A 19,335-nucleotide genomic window follows, 5' to 3' on the forward strand; every position below is an offset into this window, starting at 1 on the left:
GAACTTGAGTGCGGACTAAGGATTCTGAGCTCCTGTGTTCTGATTTGATACATGATATCCAATCACAGAACATTTCAGGATTTTAGCCTCTGCCATTGGCCCTTAAACTCTGAGTCATGATTCGCAGCTGGGAAGTTTGGACAGCCAATCACGTTGGGAGTGGGAGTGGCCCAGGCCTTCAGAAATGTATATAAGCAGTTGCTTTGCCCCTGCTGCCCTTTCCAGATCCTTCTCGGTTTGGCCATGTGCTGATGGGATGCTGCAAAAGCAGTGACAATGCAGTAAATAAACCAACACCACTGTCTTCTTCCCAGCCTTTAAGATAGGAAGTGGGTGAAGATTGCCACAAAACCGCAGGGATTGATATGACTGCCCCACCCGGCAGCTCCAGGTTTGGGAGAAGATTGAGGCTCATTTTGCTTGGCAGAGAGCAGCTGAACTCTCATAGTGGTGAGCAAAAACGAGGGACATTGTTTGTGAAGTGTGTTTATGTGGGGCTCGTATTATTTCATGATTGCTCCAGTTTTCTGGTGTTTGCTGATTCACACTTTGGCTGACCAAAAACAGTATTACCAGATTAGTAGAACGCGGGTGGCACTGTGATCTAAACCACTGAGCCTCTTGGGCTTGCCGATCGGAAGGTTGGGAGCTGCCCAAAGTGGCTGGGGAAACCCAGCCAGATGGGCAGGGTATAAATAAATCATCATCATCATCATCATTGGATCCCTAGCTGGTAAGAGCTACAGTTGGCATCATTGCCCAAAGTGAGTCTATGTGACCTTAAAAGTCCTTAGAAGTTCAGGGCATATCTTGGAGAGCATTTCTCCCTGAATGAGTCCGTTAACTTTTCCAAATCAGTGGCCAATATGATTTGAACCATCATGACCTTTACAGCTGTGTTCCTTAAACTTTGACCTGAGTTCCCTTTGAAGGTTCAACAATCCTCCTTTTGTCTTGACCTTTACAAAGAGATTGCAAAACTCACCCTTTCTGGAAGGCTTGGGACTAAGTTGCTTTTTCAATTATTTAAATGAATACTGTGCTGCTGGATTTGTTTCTCATACTTGTTTCTTGTTTGTAGAATATACTGTTGGCTTTTCTTTTTTAAAAATGGCTTTAATTATTTTAAGTCACCCCCAGCTTTTTTTTGAAAAGTAGGGCACAAGTAGACAAAATAAATAGAAATAGGGAGAGGGAGAGAAAGAGAAAGAGAGGATATGACACAAGGATTTTTTTGAGTGGGATAGATCAGCCATGGATGTATTTGGATTTCGGTCATTGCTTTGACTCCAACCTTATATGCCTAGGAGTTCAGTATTAGAATGATATTGAGACTGCTGTGCCCCCTCCCTGCTCCCCAGTGCCTGTTGCAGGATCCATTGAAGTTTTTCATCCACATAACGTGGCAACTATCGTCCCTTTGTTTCGCCTAACTCAACCTGGGTAATGAAATGGAACTGCCGTGTCAAATTTGGCCATCAGCTCACTTTAACTGCCTAGCACCCTTCCCCAAAGGTCAGCAGTTCATTTCACATACCTGTCTATGTGTGGATTTTTACGACCGGCGTATAAATCAACCAATGAAGGGGAGCGATGATATCCCACAATACTATCTTGCAGATAAAAGTCTGAGAAAGAAATTATCAGCGAGTTGCTTTTGGGGTCCTTTGTGGGTTTATTGCATCGATTGTTTAGCTCTGAAGGATCCTTTCTTGTGCCAGATTTTCGAAGGTTATTGACATCCTGGTTACTGAGTTCCACAGTAGCTCTGGTCATTTGTGCTGCTGAACACTACGTGTGGGGTTTTTTTGTGCTGGCACACAGATTGATTTGTAATCATTTGGTGATGGAATATCATGGCTAAGCTTCCGATATCAGTAAAAGGGGCTTTGAATAGCTTCCATGCTGAAAAACTTAAGAAGGAAATAACGAAGCATGTTGGGAAGAATGAATCTATTTGAATTGGATATATGCCTATGAGAATGAACTGGTGGTAGCAGTCGTGTTTCTATTTGGTTACACTATGGGAATGACTTCAGCAAGGAGAAACTGGGATCAAAATGCTCTGCTATAATAACACTTCCCATACTTTATTAGATTTTCAGGACATTGTAGTTCTTTCCATTCTGTTTGTATATGAGCCTCAGTTTGGAAGTTCGTCTTTAAGAGACATGAGCACATGGTCATATATTGACATTAGAACCTGAGGTATGCAGGAATCTCTAGCCCATGCTCACCCCACTTCTCATCCCTTTATGGACCATAGTTTCCTGTTTCGTTCAGAGAAATAAACCATGGTTACCATGTTCAGAACAAGCCAGGATACTAAATGAACTGCAAAGCGTGGTTTAAAATCCTGATTTGTTCTGGACCTGGCAACCATAGTTTACTGGTAACAGGCAACTATGGTTAACTGGAGACTTCAGGGTTAATTACTGTGAATCACAAAGGGGTAATATAAAGGGTGAATGCAGGGGCAAAAGGTTTGATCTGAACTGAAGCCAAGAATCTGGATCTGATTACCTTTGCTAATTGTATTACTCACCTCCCTTTCCATAGACTAATGCTCTTTTCCGTGATATGGACTAATATTAAATTATTCTGTTGCTGTTTTTCTTCCACAACACAAGTATATGATTTCATGGCCAAATCACTTTTGACCAATAGGCTTCTGACATTGCCTGTATACACAGGTGGCGCTGTGGTCTAAACCACTGAGCTTCTTGGGCTTGCTGACCAGAAGGTTGGCGGTTTGAATCCCTGCAACGGGGTGAGCTCCCATTGCTCTGTTCCAGCTCCTGCCAACCTAATAATAATAATAATAAATTTTATTTATATCCCGCCCTCCCCAGCCGAAGCCGGGCTCAGGGCGGCTAACAACACTAAAATAGTGCAACATTATAAAAACATCAAAGAATTAATTAAAATCAAAATTGATGGCAACCATAAACTAAAGTATTGTAAAGATTGCCAAAGGAGGGAGTCAGGCTGCGCCCTGACCAAAGGCCTGGTGGAACAGCTCTGTCTTGCAGGCCCTGCGGAAAGATGTCAAGTCCTGGAGGGCCCTTGTCTCTTGTGACAGAGCGTTCCACCAGGTTGGAGCCGCAGCCGAAAAAGCCCTGGCTCTAGTTGAGGCCAGCCTAACCTCTCTGAGGCCTGGGACCTTCAAGATGTTTTTATTTGAAGACCGTAAGTTCCTCTGTGGGGCATACCAGGAGAGGCGGTCCCGTAGATACGAGGGTCCTAGGCCGTATAGGGCCTAGCAGTTCAAAAGCACACCCAAAAGTTCAAGTAGATAAATAGGTATCCCTGCGACTGGAAGGTAAACGGTGTTTCCATGTACTCTGGTTTCCATTATGGTGTTCTTTTGTGCCAGAAGCGGTTAAGTCATGCTGGCCCCATGACCCGGAAAGCTGTCTGTGGACAAATGCCGGCTCTCTCAGCCTGAAAGTGAGATGAGTGCTGCACCCCATAGTCGATTTTGACTGGACTTAACCGTCCAGGGGTCCTTTACCTTTAGCTTTTACCTGCCAAATTAGAAAAGTTCATGACTCCATTGTGGGATAAGCAATGACTTTTTCTGGCACGTGAGTCAGTTCTTGGTAAGGATTTGGACTGTATTAATTCACTGCATAGCTATTTCTGAGTTGTTGACTGGACCCTGGGTATATGGAACTTTTTAACCAGGCGCAAATGAGGAGGTGTATTTTGTTCGTGGGGTCAAAAGCAAAAGTGTGGGGATAAACTCGAGCAACCTTGACCTTTGTAGAGTAGGCTAGTTTTTTTGCACTCATACACTCATGGCACTCTGTCCTCCTTCCAGACAAGCAAGAGGCATCATTCAAGGACCCATTCCAGTCAGGAAAAAACACTCAGAATGTGAAGCTTGGTCAATGAAGTGTGTGGCATGGGGAACATTCCAAGGACCACATTGAGGGGTGTGGAAAGCACATTTGTCCCCTGAATCTGGGGTTTCCCATCTTTGTTGAAGTGATAGGATGTGCCAGTGTTATTTTCATCTGGTAAAAGAGGATCACAGATTAAGATGCGGGAATTGGAAAGGAAAAAAGAGAGGAGTACTGGTAACAGTAGAAAGAAATGGATTCACGGGTAGTTAATAAAACATCTACAAATACTTTAAATGTTACACCGCTGCTATGAAAGGAAAGGAGTATCTGTTGGGCCAGATGGTTCACTGTCGGTTTTTCACAAAAATGTACAGGCAAAGTCTCATGGCCTTTATGACACACAGTCCAAAGTCTGGCTTTGCATTGACTTCCAATTTGAAAACGTCTGGTCTAAAATTAAAAAGAGGATAGATTTTTTTGAAGGTGACTTTTCTAGGTCAGCGTCTTTTTTCCTAAAAGTAAATTTTAAAGGGAAAAGTTTGTAATGACATGTCTGCCTGTGTAATTTGCATAATGTAAAGAGGATCTTATAAATTTAATGCAGCTTATTCATACAGATTTTTGTTGGCTTTTTAAAACTTTGTGTGGCTTGTAATTATCCACTGATAAGGCACATATGGGGATAGATGTTTTTGCCAGAAATAAACACACTGAGCTGAAGAAGGAATATCACAAAGCTATTATTAAAGTTCCTCTTTTAAAAAAATAATAATGAGCAAATGCTTTTGTCTCTTTCCATCTTGATTTGAGGGATTGAGAAATCAGGAAGGAATGCAGGAGGGTGGGAGCTGGGAAATGAGATAGCCTCCCTTGTCTGGTCATCAATTTACTCATCCTGTTTCCCTGTCTCCAGGATTCCTCTAAATAGCTAAAGAATTGGAAAAAAAGGGGGAAGGAATTTGGATTTTCTCTAAGCAAGAAATATATCTGTTTTTCAGTCTGTGTGTGTGTGTGTGTGTGTGTGTGTGTGTTTATATGAACAAATTGAGGATTATATTTAGGAATTACAGTTTGTGTGTGTAGACACTGTCAGTTCCTGATAATTTTCTAAATGTCGCTTTTCTGTAGCCAGTAAATTCTGTACAAATGAAGGAATCATTGGCCAGTGTGTTTCAAGAGTAACTCGTCAATTTTGTTGCATGTTCCGCTCAGATGGTGGATAGGAATAACACTGAGATCTCCCGCACCAGTGTTCCTTTTCTTCATCCCCCCTTTATAGGTAGGAGTTAAATAATAAGGCTCTAAAACTAATTAAAGAAGCATTCTTTCCATATCCAGATTGCAGTCCCATGACATAACCGTTTCTTGGAGCTTAGCTGTTGTCTGTACAGTTCCTAGTGTATTATTTCAAAAGAATGTCTTGCGGTATTGATGATGACACAGGCAGGTAGACAACAATCCACAGTTAGATTATATGAGGATTACAGAAGCAGAGAGTTACAGAAGTTCTCTGTTTTGTATTTTGTTCTTTGCCCTTCAACTTGGTGCAAGACTTATGGAAGATTAGGGGGAAAGGCATAAGGAACTACCGCAATCTCTTCAAGTAAAGACCTGTATGTTCATCAAACAATTCCTTTGCAAACATGTTTTGGGTAGTTCAAAAACACTGGTCACTCCAAGGCCCCTTTCTAGAAGAAATCCAAAGCACAATCAAATACTGTGTCCTTTTTTTCTGACTCCAAGAACATATAGTTCCCCTTCCCTTTGGAAGTGAGAAGGAAGGAAAACTCACATATATTGGAATGGCAGGGGCATTTTACCAGACACATACTGGTAATAACATTTCAGCATTTCTGTTCTATTTACCTGTTCTTGAAAATAAATCTTAACACTCTGGCGTGAAATGAGGCGACTGTCATCAATAAAAGCTAAGATCTGATCTCCCGGGAAGACGGTGGATATAAATTTGGATGTGCATTTTTGTAGTTTACCAAATTTGCAAGTCAAAATAACATCCTAGTGAGAGTGGAAAAAGATAAGCTGAGTATTTGAACTAGATTTTGTGTTAAGTGCTTTGTATTTTTTTTTTTTTTTTATTTAGGCGAAATGGAAATACCGGATTCTGATGATCCTTTAAGCCAAATGGATGGACATGACAGACCAGTTCCAACACACAAAGGTAATAATAGTTTATTCAAATACAAGCCTTATCAAAACCTGACAGCCAAAGGATTTGTTTTATGATCTACTTTTTCCCCCCACTGGAAGAACGGTTATGTCCCTGTGTAGATGGCAGTATTGAGTCAGTGGCTCATGTGCACCCTTTATAAAAATTTGAGGAGTGAGGTTGTTACCCCTCTACTATTGTCCATGTTGGGTTGCTCAACCATTGCTACTGTGTCCTTTCCTCTAGCAGATCAAGATGATCAGGTGACAGCAAAAACTGCAAGGTTTTTAGCTAAGGCAAGAGGCTTGGTGGTTTAGACCACAGCACCACCAGCTTCCTGAATAAACAAGCACACAATCACTGATAGGTCCACCTGCCATTGTGAGGCTCAAAGCAATGAAGATGATGCCTCCTCAACTGTTGCCATTGGCTGTGGGTTTATTATGATGTCACAAAAGCACTTGGCAACTGAGTTGACAAATACAGGCAGGCCAAGGGGAAAGCCCTTTTTTATTTCTAGCAGGACACACCTGGCAATGAATGTGACATTCAGCACTGCCCAGATTTCTTCCACTTGGAGGTGGCAAACTGGAGAATGAAAGGAGGCAATCCTCTGGCAGTAGGATGCTAGGGAGCGATAATAAGGCAAGTTTGCTTGCTTGAGGGCTGCTGGTATCCATGGTTGGAAGCTGGCAGATGTTGGTTGATGCTACAAGTGGCTAAAGAATCAGGAAGCTCCTGCAGCCAATCGGAAGCCGTGTCAGATGTTCGGGTTCCAAAGAATGTTCACAAACCGGAATACTCACTTCCAGGTTTGCGGCGTTCTGGAGCCACAACATTCGACTTCAAAATTTGTACCCTTTTGAGCAAAGATCTGCAGTGCAGAATTTGGAGAAGTGCCAGAACTGGAGGACAACTGCATTCTGATTTGACTATAATCCTGGGAAGTGTGAATCACACTGGTTTGCTTTAAAATAATGGGCCAAATGTATCCCTGGAGCCAGCAAGTTCCCTTGCCAAAATTCCTCAAGGTTTGCTGCGATTGCTGAATTTCCTGTGGCATGTGCAAAATTGTCCAGCATTTTCATCAGCGCTTTTGCCTCCAGCAGTTGTCTCGTATGCTATCCCTCCTTCAGCCAGTCCACCTAAATCAGTTACCTTCTCTTCTGCTTTGTGTCTCGTGACTCGATGCCACTGATCAAGAAATGAGCTGGGGGAAATTGAAAGATATTTTTATATAGACATTCTTTGCACACCCAAATCTCTGTCTGCTATTTCTTTTTTTCTTTTTTGAGGGAGTGGGGCAAAGTGAATTATACCTAAATATCCCGAGTAGCGTTGGGCACGAAGGAATGAAGTGATCTGTTAGGAAATGTTTCCAACAAGAAAGCCTTCTCTAAAATTTGGTTTAATTTACTCTGCCGTGATTTGAGTTTAATTCACTAGAACTTCAGATACTCTAGCGTATGCTTACTTATCTTTAAACATCTGAGAGTTGAATAAGTGAACCTTATGTTCCTAATGCTACCGCTGACATGCACTCTGCGTCGCTCCAGCATCTCTGAACAGAACACCCTTTTAAAAACAACTTTTTGATTACCGCAGGCCTTTTCCTTTACAAGCTTTTTCATAGCACGAATTGCAATTTGGAATGTTATACTGTGGAACATTCTAATAATTGCGCTTGGCTCTCTGCCAGACTGCATGCTTTCTGGCTGCGTAACACACACCTATCCTGTTTGAATCAACCTGTCAAGGATCTGATGCACAGTGGAACTAAAATACGGTGCATTCATTTTAAGGCTGTCTTCATTTTAGCCGAACATGGATGTGTTTAATTCCAGTCCTGTTTCTCCTTATTTTGCAAGCTGCTCTGTTGTTGTTGTTGGAGTTTTTTGTGGGGGGGGGGGAGCAAATTGGTTTGCTTCCTCTGGATAGCTGTGTTATAAAGTGCAAATCCATGTGTTGTATTTGAAACAGCTACATTAGATACACATTTGGGCACCTGCTGTGGCTTACGGTACTTGATGGATTTTGTATCTTGCTTTTGTGGAAGCAGCTATTAATATGTAAACAGCCTGTAAATGCAAACAGTAGTTTGTCAAGTTTTTATAACAGCACGAGAAACGAAAAGCAAAGCCAAACGCATCTGACTGTGGAAATAAGTTCTTGAGAGAATTGTTCAGTACAATGGGGGAGCATGCAAGTATCATCATGAACTGTGAGACTTCGGAAATGTCTCTGAAGAATGGAAGGGCCACCAAACTGAATGTAGTCTGCCTGCCCAACAGCTTAAGACCATCATAGAATCATAGAATTATACAGCTGTGAGCAACCTCAAGGACTGTCTAATCCCGTGGTTCCCAACATGGGGGGGGGGGGCGGCAATTGATTTTTAAGGGGGGCAATTCGAGAATGAGTTTTATATATAATTTTTATTAGTTTTTTTAACATATCATTTTCGACAATAATTAAACATACTTTTACATCTTATTCAAATTTTTGACTTCCATCAATCCTGTCTGAAAATTTTCCAGTCTAATCTCTCAGTATGCATTTCTTATCTTCCCTATTACATTTCAAACTCATAGCCAATATCTCTATCTTTTTCTACTTTGTAACACTTCGTATATTACTCCTTACAAAACTTCTTGTATCCCTACTAGCGTAATTTGTTGATTACAGTTGCTCTTCAAATAATTCATATACTTCTTCCAATCTTCTGTAAATCTCTGGTCCCGCAGGTTTCGAATCCTTCCTGTCATTTTGTTTTTTTCTTTTATAAAGTATTTATTGAAGTTTAGACATTGCAAAAAAAGAGAAGAAAAACAAAAGAAAGATATGAGCAATAAACAATTACAAAGCCTCAAAAGCAAAAATACAGTAGTACAAAACATCAACAATACAAAAAGAAAAAGAAAACAAAACAAAAGCATTTTAAAAAAAGGAAAAACCCAAAAGAGAACAAACATACAAAAAAATGACATATTTTCATATCCCTATCTTTCATTTGCTTATTTCCTCGACTTCCTCACACCTCCTTTTTTGTATTCTAGTTCAATTAAATATTCCAGCAAGTCCTTTCCCTCTTTCACAAATTTAGTTCCATGATTTAACTTAACGCATTTTTTAGACTTAAATTTACATCTTTACCCAATGTCAATCTATTCATACTTGATTCTTTATAATATTTCTACTAAAGTCATATAACTTCTTTCCAGCATCTTTCTAACATTCATTAATTTTAGAATATTTCTGTAAATAAGCTTTGATTTTTTTCCAATCTTCTTCCACCGACTCTTCTCCCTGGTCTCGGATTCTGCCAGTCATTTCCGCCAATTCCATGTAGTCCATCAGCTTCATCTGCCATTCTTCCCTGGAAGGTAGGTCTTGTGTCTTCCAGTGCTTTGCAATGAGTATTCTTGCTGCTGTTGTAGCATACATGAAAAAAACTCTGTCCTTCTTTGGCATCAATTGGCCCACCATGCCCAGGAGAAAGGCCTCTGGTTTCTTTAAGAAGGTATATTTAAATACCTTTTTCATTTCATTATAGATCATCTCCCAGAATGCCTTAATCTTTGGGCATGTCCACCAAAGGTGAAAGAAAGTACCTTCAGTTTCATTGCATTTCCAACATTTATTATCAGGCAAATGATAAATTTTTGCAAGCTTGACTGGTGTTATGTACCACCTGTAAATCATTTTCATTAAATTCTCTTTTAAGGCATTGCATGCCGTAAACTTCATACCAGTGGTCCATAACTGTTCCCAGTCAGCCATCATAATATTATGTCCAACCTCCTGTGCCCATTTAATCGTAGCAGATTTCACATTTCATCCTGAGTATTCCATTTCAATAGCAAGTTATACATTCTTGACAAATTCTTAACTTTAGGGTCTAACAATTCTGTTTCCAGCTTTGATTTTTCCACTTGAAAACCTATTTTTTTAATCCTGATTATATGCCTCCATTATTTGATAATAATGGAGCCAATCTCGCACTCTGTTTTTTAATTTTTCAAAGCTCTGTAGTTTTAATCTGTCACCCTCTTGTTCCAAAATTTCCCAATACTTCGGCCATTTGGCCTCCATATTGAGTTTTTTCTGGGCCTTTGCCTCCATAGGTGACAGCCATCTTGGGGTTTTATTTTCTAACAAATCCTTATATCTTATCCAGACATTAAACAGTGCTTTTCTTACAATATGGTTTTTGAACGCTTTGTGTGCTTTGACCTTAGATCAGTGGTTCCCAACCTTTTTTTGGCCACGGCCCCAAAATCCTAAAATCCTGATGCCCCCCACCCCATGACATATAATTCTTCTTATTCAAAAAGTCAACTCTATTCACGTGGAGGAAGCCTAAAAGGCCATTCACTGTTAATAACTCATTCTCGAATTGGTATTATAGGTCAGGACATTAATAGGCAAGATGTTAAATTGTTTTTATATGCAACAACTGCGACAAGAGTATTGTTAGCCCAGAAATGGAAACGAAGAAATTCCGACGAACGAAGAATGGCAGACGAAATTAATGGACTATGCAGAATTGGACAAAATGACAGGAGAAAAATCTGAACGTGATTGAGAGAGAGAAGTTTCAGAGGGAGACAGGTCTGACATTGGTTAAGTAAGTGAAATATTTAGGGGTCAATATGACTGCTAAGAATGTGAATTTATTTAAGGATAACTATGAAAAATGTTGGACTGAAGTGAAAAAAGATTTAGAAATATGGTCAAATTTGAAGTTATCGTTGCTAGGCCGAATTGCTGTGATAAAAATGAATGTATTGCCAAGAATGTTATTTCTGTTCCAGTCACTGCAAATTTTGGACAAAATGGACTGTTTCAAGAAGTGGCAGAGAGATATTTCCAGATTTGTCTGGCAGGGCAAGAAGCCTCGTATAAAATTTAAGATTTTAACTGATGCTAAAGAAAGAGGTGGATTTGCCCTGCCAGACTTAAAACTTTATTATGAATCAGCCGCTTTTTGCTGGCTGAGAGAATGGATGCTTCTTGAAAATACGGATGTTTTGGATTTGGAAGGTTTCAATAATGTATTTGGTATGCTAGTGTTAGGTCCATCATGAGATGTCCACTAGCTTCCAACCACAGATACCAGCAGCCTTCAAGCAAGCAAACTTGCCTTATTATCACTCCCTAGCACCCCACTGCCAGAGGATTGCCTCCTTCCATTCACCAGTTTGCCTCCTCCAAGTGGAAGAAACCTGGGCAGGGCTGAATGTCACATCCATTGCCAGGTGTGTCCTGCTGGAAATAGAAAAGGGCTTTCCCCTTGGCCTGCCTGTATATCCAAACAGTTGCCAAGTGCTTTTGTGACATCACAAGAAACCCACAGCCAATGGCAACAGCTGAGGAGGCATCATCTTCATTGCTTTGAGCCTCACAATGGCAGGTGCACCTATCAGTGATTGTGTGCTTGTTTATTTGGGACACAGGTGGTGCTGTGGTCTAAACCACTGAGCCTTTTGGGCTTCCCAATAAGCAGGTTGGTGGTTTGAATCCCCGTGATGGAGTGAGCTCCCATTGCTTTCTCCCAGCTCTTGCCAACCTAGCAGTTTGAAAGCACACCAGTGCAAGAAGATAAGTAGGTACTGCTGTGGCAGGAAGGTAAACTGCATTTCCATGCATTCTGGTTTCCGTCATGGTGTTCTGTTGTGCCAGAAGCGGTTGAGTCCTGCTGGCCACATGACCCGGAAAGCTGTCTGCGGACAAATGCCGGCTCCCTTGGTCTGAAAAGCATAATGAGTGCCGCATCCCCATAGTCGCCTTTGACTGGACTTAACTGTCCAGGGTTCCTTGACCTTTTTTATATGCTGATCCCCCTCCTTTTTATCAATTAGGTGGGCTGTAATAACTTTTTAAAGGCTGTTTTTAATGAGGGTGTGTAAGAGATAGGGACCTCTATTTTTTATTGCGATGTCCAGCTGATGATATTGGGTATTATTTATACATAGTTTCCAGTTGTTTTTATATATGAATCATGAGTGCCTATCCCCCCCCCCCCCCCGCGATTTGGATTTTAAAGATAATTTTGGTATGAATTTGGCATGGGACCTGCTACTGCATAGCTTATTCGTGCATCACTAGGAAATATCCCAACAACTCAACAGGTGTGCAAATGATGGATAAAGAAAATGGAGGGGGGCACATTTTTTACTAGAAAAGGAGCAGGTAACAATAGGCAAAAGCAAGCCAAATAAGTGGTAGTTAAATTACATCCATTGCAGGCTCTAGCCTTGCCATGATATCTCAAACTGCTGCAAAAAATATTGAGAACTGTTAGTGATTGTTGCACCATTTCAAAGGCAGGTGTAACAGTGTTCTGTGAGTGGGAAGAACTTACTGTACTGCCTCAAAAAAATTATAAAAGGCAGGGTGTTATGTGTTATGAGCAAATTCATTCACAAAGCTGAATAAAAATGTTAAAACAATAATTTGAAACGTAAACTTTTTTTTTACTAGAAATGATTTGAACTATATGTCTACTTTAGGCTCGTTATTTCATTTTATTGCTTAATTTTGTGTTCGTTACTAGGAAATAACAGAACATTGATAGTAACAATTTTTTGTTGAAGAGCATGTTTTGAGCATGCTCATTTTAAACTGAAACAACCAGCTTTCCTAATTATTCCAACGCTGTCATGAATCGTTGAAGTGAGGCAAGAGGATTTCTGATCAAGTGACAAATCAAATCAGAGTACATACCGAGAAAACTTTTTGCTTAAACTTGTTTCTACAGAAGCAAAGAACTGTCAATCCAGGTCTCAGATCATCATGTCTCTTATGTGCACAGATAAGGCTTAATTTTAAAAACCACAGACCTGAAATGATTTTCTAAAACTGTTCATAAATAAGTGCCCCCAGGCAGTTGCTTATCCCAGCTCAGCTTTGATCTCTTTTTGACCTTTACCCTTTCCAGGCTACTTTTTGACCTTTTTGGAACCAGTAAACAATATCACCATAGTCCAGGGCCAGACGGCCATTCTCCACTGCAAAGTCGCAGGAAATCCATCGCCAAATGTCAGATGGTTAAAAAACGATGCGCCAGTGGTTCAAGAACCAAGAAGGATCACCATAAGGAAAACAGACTATGGCTCACGACTTCGAATCCAAGATCTTGACACCACCGACACGGGGTATTATCAATGCGTGGCCACAAATGGGATGAAGACAATCACTGCAACAGGAGTTCTGTTTGTAAGGCTGGGTGAGTCACTTTGTTTTAAACTGCGGCTTTTATAGCTAGGTTTATTGCTTTATAGACTAGCTCCTAGTTTTCACAATCACAAAATGAGAAATTAATTCACTGGGTCCCCCCCCCCTTTTAGAAAATAAATTGCAACATGAAAGAAAATCAATAAAGTCCTTGCCCGAGGCGTCCTCCTCAGCCCAGAACGTCTGGGTTGAACCTGATACCATTTACTAGTAATAAAAGAAAGTAGATACAGATGGAATGGTCTGTAAATATGAAGTTCAGAGAACAGCACAAATGTGAATTAAGGTTTAGTCTAAGGCACAGGGAGGCAAACTTCCATTACTTCACATTTCACAGTACTGCTTGAACTCATTCTGTTCTCACTGGCCAGAAGAATTAAGTAGCTGTTCCCCATCTGGTATTCATAGCTTTGGCCCCAATCTTTGCACATGATGCCTGTGGCAGCTAGCAGCTGACTGTTTGCTGAAAATCAACACGTGTCTTTTACTGTACAGAGGATATCCCCAAAACTGTATTGACTGAAGTAATAAGTTGCACACTGGGTTTTGTATTGGGGTACTGGCCAGTTTGAAGTCTTTGTTGTAATGGCACTAACTATGAAGGATGCATATTTGTTATAATAATTGCCACAGGTTACTTAAGTAATAATAATAATAATAATAATAATAAATTTATATACCGCTGTGGCGATCACACAGGGTGCCCGGACGTTTCACCGTCTATTGATCCCTGTGCCACCACTTTATTTCTCGCTTCCCCCACCCAGGCCCTACCTGGTACAATACTGAGTCCAGTCAGGGTTAAATTGGAACAAACTTTTGTTTGTTTATTGCAGTTTAACAAGCGTGTGGTTTCATAAACAGTATCAGTCAATTACATTCATGGGGTGCCTATCCAGACCTATAACTTCCGCTACCTGCTCTCACTCACTAAACCACCTCTCACATATTTACTTGTCTTCCTAGCCCCTAACTGTTCCTGACTCAGCTTATTTTGCTACCCTAACTCAACCTACCCACCGAATCTATCCCTATTCACTCCCACTCCAACCAACCACCCAACTCCCAACAAACTTCTCCCTTCGCACACTCCCCCAAGCTGGTTTTATAGTCCCTCTGACTCCACCCCACTGGGTCCTGATTGGGTAACCTGTTTAACTATTTCACCTCCAGCACTCTCATATGTTAACGTCACAACCGCCCTATACCTGGTGGTCTCAGGGCGGTTCACAGAATAAAATCAAGATACAAAACCACAAAATACATAATAAAAGTAAAAACAACAACCCAATAGCCCCCCCCCAAAAAAAAATATTAAAAGGGCGTAGGATGTAAATCAGATCAACCCAAAGCCTGGTTAAAAAGGAACGTTTCTGCCTGACGCCTAAAGGTATATAATGAAGGCAGCAGGTAAACTTCCCTGGGGAGAGAATTCCACAGATGAGGAGCTACTGCAGAGAAGGCCCCGTTCTCATGTTGCCACCCCCTGGACTTCTTGAGGAGGAGACACATGAAGAAGGGCCTCAGAAGATGATCTCAGGGTCTGGGTAGGTTCATATGGAAAGAGGCGGTCCTTGAGGTATTGCGGTCCTGAGCCGTTTAAGGCCTTATAGGTCAAAAGCAGCACTTTGAATTGGGCCAGGAAACTAATTGGTAGCCAGTGCAGTCAGACCAGGATCCGTGTAATATGTTCAAACCATCTTGCTCCAGGGAGCAACCTGGCCACTGAATTCTGCACTAGCTGAAGTTTCTGAACTGTCTTCAGAGGCAGCCCTTTGCACTAATCCAACCTTGAGACTACCAGAGCATAGACAACAGTAGTTCGGCTATCCCTGTCCAGATGGGGTGTAGCTGGTCCACCAGCCGAAGCCGATGGAAGGCACTCCAGGCCACTGAGGCCACCTGAACCTCGAGCGACAGCAAATCACAGCATCTCATAATTATCTGTTTTTGCAACAAAGGTCATACAGCAGTACCTGTGAGTTGTGTTTTAACAGTTGAATTAGCTTTAATAGTGTTTAGCAAGAGAATGATGCATTGACCAATAGGAGAGATGCTTTCTTGTGTGTACAAAACCTCATTTACTATATTTGATCCAGCAATTTTAAGCTACTGATTTGCACTTCTGAAAGTAACACAAAATAATAGTTGGGTGGAAAATACTCCCCCCCCCCTACACTGAGGAAAAAGCATTGTTAAAAAGAGTGTACTTGTTTTAATGCTATTTTCCAAGAGCCAAAGCTATTTAATAATTTCTGTTTATTCGTTTCTAGGTCCAACACACAGTCCGAACCACAATTTCCAGTAAGTACTACTTGTGATTAATTTACTGGGTGCCCTAAGTATTTTGATGCAAAAAGCTCAGTCATAGAACCATTAAATGAAGATGGAAGTCATCTCATGTCTTTACTTTTCAGAACGATTGAGGAGATACTTGGAGACAAGCAGAGCATTGTGCTTTATTTGTATAATGGTTATGGGTTGCTTGTGCGTAAGTTGCCGCCTCTCCAGGCTTTGTTGCCTTGGTAAACCTTTCAGTCTGGGCAGCCCTTCACTTCGTGGCTGCCTCAGTCGCTAGCAGAATCCGTCAGTGGGCGTTTCTTAAATCTTTTCCAACATAAAAGTTGTTTGACACCCAGTCTCCTCCTACTCTCTCTGCGCGGAAGTCTTCTGCACAGGGTGGGCGTGGGTAGCGGGGGACCAGTGCTCTCCCCGCTGGTGTCTGGTGAAAAGTCCTGGAGCCCTCTCGCCGATTCCCCCATCAACCCCTCCTTATCCCTGGTGTAGCGCTAATTTGCTTCCCCATCTGCGGAGCTGCCTCTCTCCCTGCTGGGCCCTTCTCCAGCATCATTAGAGAGCCTTCCCTCCGCCTCTAGCTCCGATGTCAGTTCCCTGACAATTTGGTTTCACTTTGACAAAATTCTTTTGCCTTGTTTCTGCAGGCAGGTTTTATGTTTTAGAAGGGCAATATATTGTGATGGTATTTGTATGCCGATAGTTTCAGAACACTTAATGTTAGCAGAAAACAGCCATGCGCCCCTATAATTCTAACTTTTACCCAGTTTATTTTACTATTACCCAAAAACTCAAGTTAAATCAGATTCTGAAGACGTTATTTTTGAGTAATCATTGTAATATGAATTGGTTTGTACTTCATGATTTGTACTTCTTGGCCATAATTTATCTCAACTTCATATTAAATGGGAATGTTTCCCTTTCCCTTTCAAGATATCTGAATGTATTTTGCATCCATTTATATAATTGCACACATTTGCTTGTATGGTATCTCAAGGGTTGAGGAGATAAGACTGCACAGTTGGAAACTAAATTCATAATATTGTCAAGTGTGAGTATTATCTCATTTATCAAAAGGGCCTGAAGGACAGCCAGAATGTATGACTCAGATTTAAGTTCTTATTTTCCACCCCAAAAGGTTCAACTTGTTTGGGGCCACATGGAGACAGAAATTTAGAGGAGAACGTGTGTTTATTCTCTTAGTTACTCGCACACATATCAATAAAGAGTTGAATTGTCCATTGTTCAGCTTTTGTTTCAGGGCTGTTTCATGTTCTCCGTTTTCTACTCAGGATTTTATTTCTTTGTATAAAGCACCCATATACGTTCAGTTATTTCACACTCACATGTTTATTAGAGATGACTGGGAACTATTGAGTTGTACTGTGGAAAAAAGTTGAGTGAATTTGGATTTGAATACCCACAAAACTCCCAATACCCATCCCAGAATCTCAGACTCTAGAAATCCTGCTCCAATTGTGCATTTAATAGTTTTCCCGACCATATGCCAGTGGCACATTCGTGCCACTACAAAAGCAACCCCTGTCAGATTCACGAAGGAATCTGCTTACAATGTTCCTTCTGCTTGGAAACAGCTTTTGTCATCATGATTTGTCAGTTTAAGTAACATTATAAACTTCCTGATACATGGCTGCCTTCAGGTGTCTTCTAAAAGTTGTGTAGTTCTTTATCTCCTTGACATCTGATGGCATTCCATAGAAAGGGCGCCACGACCAAGAAGGCCCTCTGCCTGGTTCCCTGTAACCTCACTTCTCATAGGGAGGGAACGGCCAGAAGGCCCTCGGAGTTGAACCTCGGTGTCCGGGCTGAATGATGGGGGTGGAGACGCTCCTTCAGGTATACTGGGCCAAGGCCATTTAGGGCTTTAAAGGTCAGCACCAACACTTTGAATTGTGCTTGGAAACGTACAGGGAGCCAATGTAGATCTTTCAGGACTGGTGTTATATGGTCTCGGCGGCCATTCCCAGTCCCCAGTCGAGTTGCCGCATTCGGGATTAATTGTAGTTTCCAGGTCACTTTCAAAGGCAGCCCCACATAGAGCACAGTGCAATAGTCCAAGCAAGAGATAACCAGGGCATACACCACTGGCGAGACAGTCTGTCGGCAGGTAGGGTCTCAGTCTGCGTACCAGATGGAGCTGGTAGATAGCTGCCCTGGACACAGAATTAACCTGCGCCTCCATGGGCAGCTGTGAGTCCAAAATGACTCCCAGGCTGTGCATCTGGTCCTTCAGGGGCACAGTTACCCCGTTCAGGTCCTACCCTATATAGGATCTTAATCCTATACAGTGGTACCTCAGGTTACATACGCTTCAGGTTACATACGCTTCAGGTTACAGACTCCGCTAACCCAGAAATAGTGCTTCAGGTTGAGAACTTTGCTTCAGGATGAGAACAGAAATCGTGCTCCGGTGGCGCGGCGGCACCAGGAGGCCCCATTAGCTAAAGTGGTGCTTCAGGTTAAGAATAGTTTCAGGTTAAGAACGGGCCTCCGGAACGAATTAAGTACTTAACCTGAGTTACCACTGTATCGTAATAGTGAACTCATTCTTCAAGTGTTCATCTGTTTGTAATCAAAATGGCACCACCGACAGACAAAAAAAAAAGGATTAGCAGGTTCGAGGGAACCTTACGTCTTTCAGAAGTAAAGACAACTTAGGATTCCCATTCAGTCAGAACTGAGAATGCTCAGCAGGCATAGAATGCTAACTGACTTGGGGGGGGGGGACTGGATTGCAGGATGGGGGGAGGCATGAACTGGAGTGTATTGGGAGAGGCCATGGGAAGCTGGGTGGAACCCCAAGCAGAGCACTCCACACTGCAACATTTTGTTACAGGTCCCACTTCTAGGTATAAGTTGTGGCTTTTTCCTTTAAAGCACATGTAGGAGGATTCCCAATTAAGAGATGTATTGTCTAACCCTGATTTCATTGTAGTTCACAGCTATTTCTGGTAACATGATTGGAAATATAGTTTGTCACTTAAATATTTAACTTTCCTAATATTGATTAGCCATGGGCGCAGAAGATATGAACTTTTTTGGCGTTTGGTAGTTTTACATAGGCTGGTTCAGCGGAAACAGAGCTTAAGACACTGTGCCACATTAAGCCAACAGAATATTTTGGTTTCTGAATATTATGTGAATGTCCTTATTCAGTTCTTAAGCTCATTGCTTATTATCATGATTATGAAGCTGAGGCCCTCTAGAATGTCTAATGCAAATCTAAATAGATTACCACATATTGTATAAATCAAGTCAGTTTTTAAGAGCAGTCAAACTAATCAAACAATTTATTCTTCACAAATGCCATTTTAAATTGCCATGTGTTTTTTGTTGACAAAACAGGGATTGAGGGGGGAATCAAATGCTCTTTCTCTAAAAATCTCACATTGTTGGTTATTTGTTGAGGGGGCATTCTTCAAGAGTTTTTGTAAAACAAACCAAATACTCCACCCAAAATATATTGCCATTGTTGTGAGCTTGAATTGGTCGCAAATAAGTGAGCTAAAAGCACAAAAATAGCAAAGGGACTGTCAGGTGGAAGCTTTTTAATTAATGAGGGGGAAACAGTCAAGCTATTTGCCTTTGTTTCACTTTTCCCTATATATAATAACAACAAACTTATATGAGAGTGGGTGCTTATGTAGTTAAAACAGGCATAGGCAAACTTGCCCTCCAGATGTTTTGGGACTACAACTCCCATGATCCCTAGCAAACAGGACCAGTGGTCAGGGATGATGGGAATTGTAGTCCCAAAACATCTGGAGG

At 41.4% G+C, this 19,335-nt stretch overlaps 1 protein-coding gene across 2 annotated transcripts in view; it reads left to right on the forward strand.

The window, feature by feature from the left end:
- The window catches only part of ROR2 (receptor tyrosine kinase like orphan receptor 2), a 154,848-nt gene that overhangs the window by 101,392 nt on the left and 34,121 nt on the right, over window positions 1-19,335 (forward strand). The window contains exons 2-4 of one of the 2 annotated variants that reach the window (XM_080972452.1): window positions 5,950-6,027; window positions 12,956-13,243; window positions 15,525-15,555. In XM_080972452.1, coding sequence (XP_080828578.1) covers window positions 5,950-6,027; window positions 12,956-13,243; window positions 15,525-15,555 — 397 coding nt within the window. Of the gene's footprint in view, window positions 1-5,949; window positions 6,028-11,481; window positions 11,644-12,955; window positions 13,244-15,524; window positions 15,556-19,335 lie in introns of those variants that run through there. The other variant, XM_080972453.1, reaches the window with a different exon arrangement.

This window comes from Podarcis pityusensis, assembly GCF_964106645.2.
Source record: "Podarcis pityusensis genome assembly, chromosome: 11".
Taxonomy (NCBI): Eukaryota; Metazoa; Chordata; class Lepidosauria; order Squamata; family Lacertidae; genus Podarcis; species Podarcis pityusensis.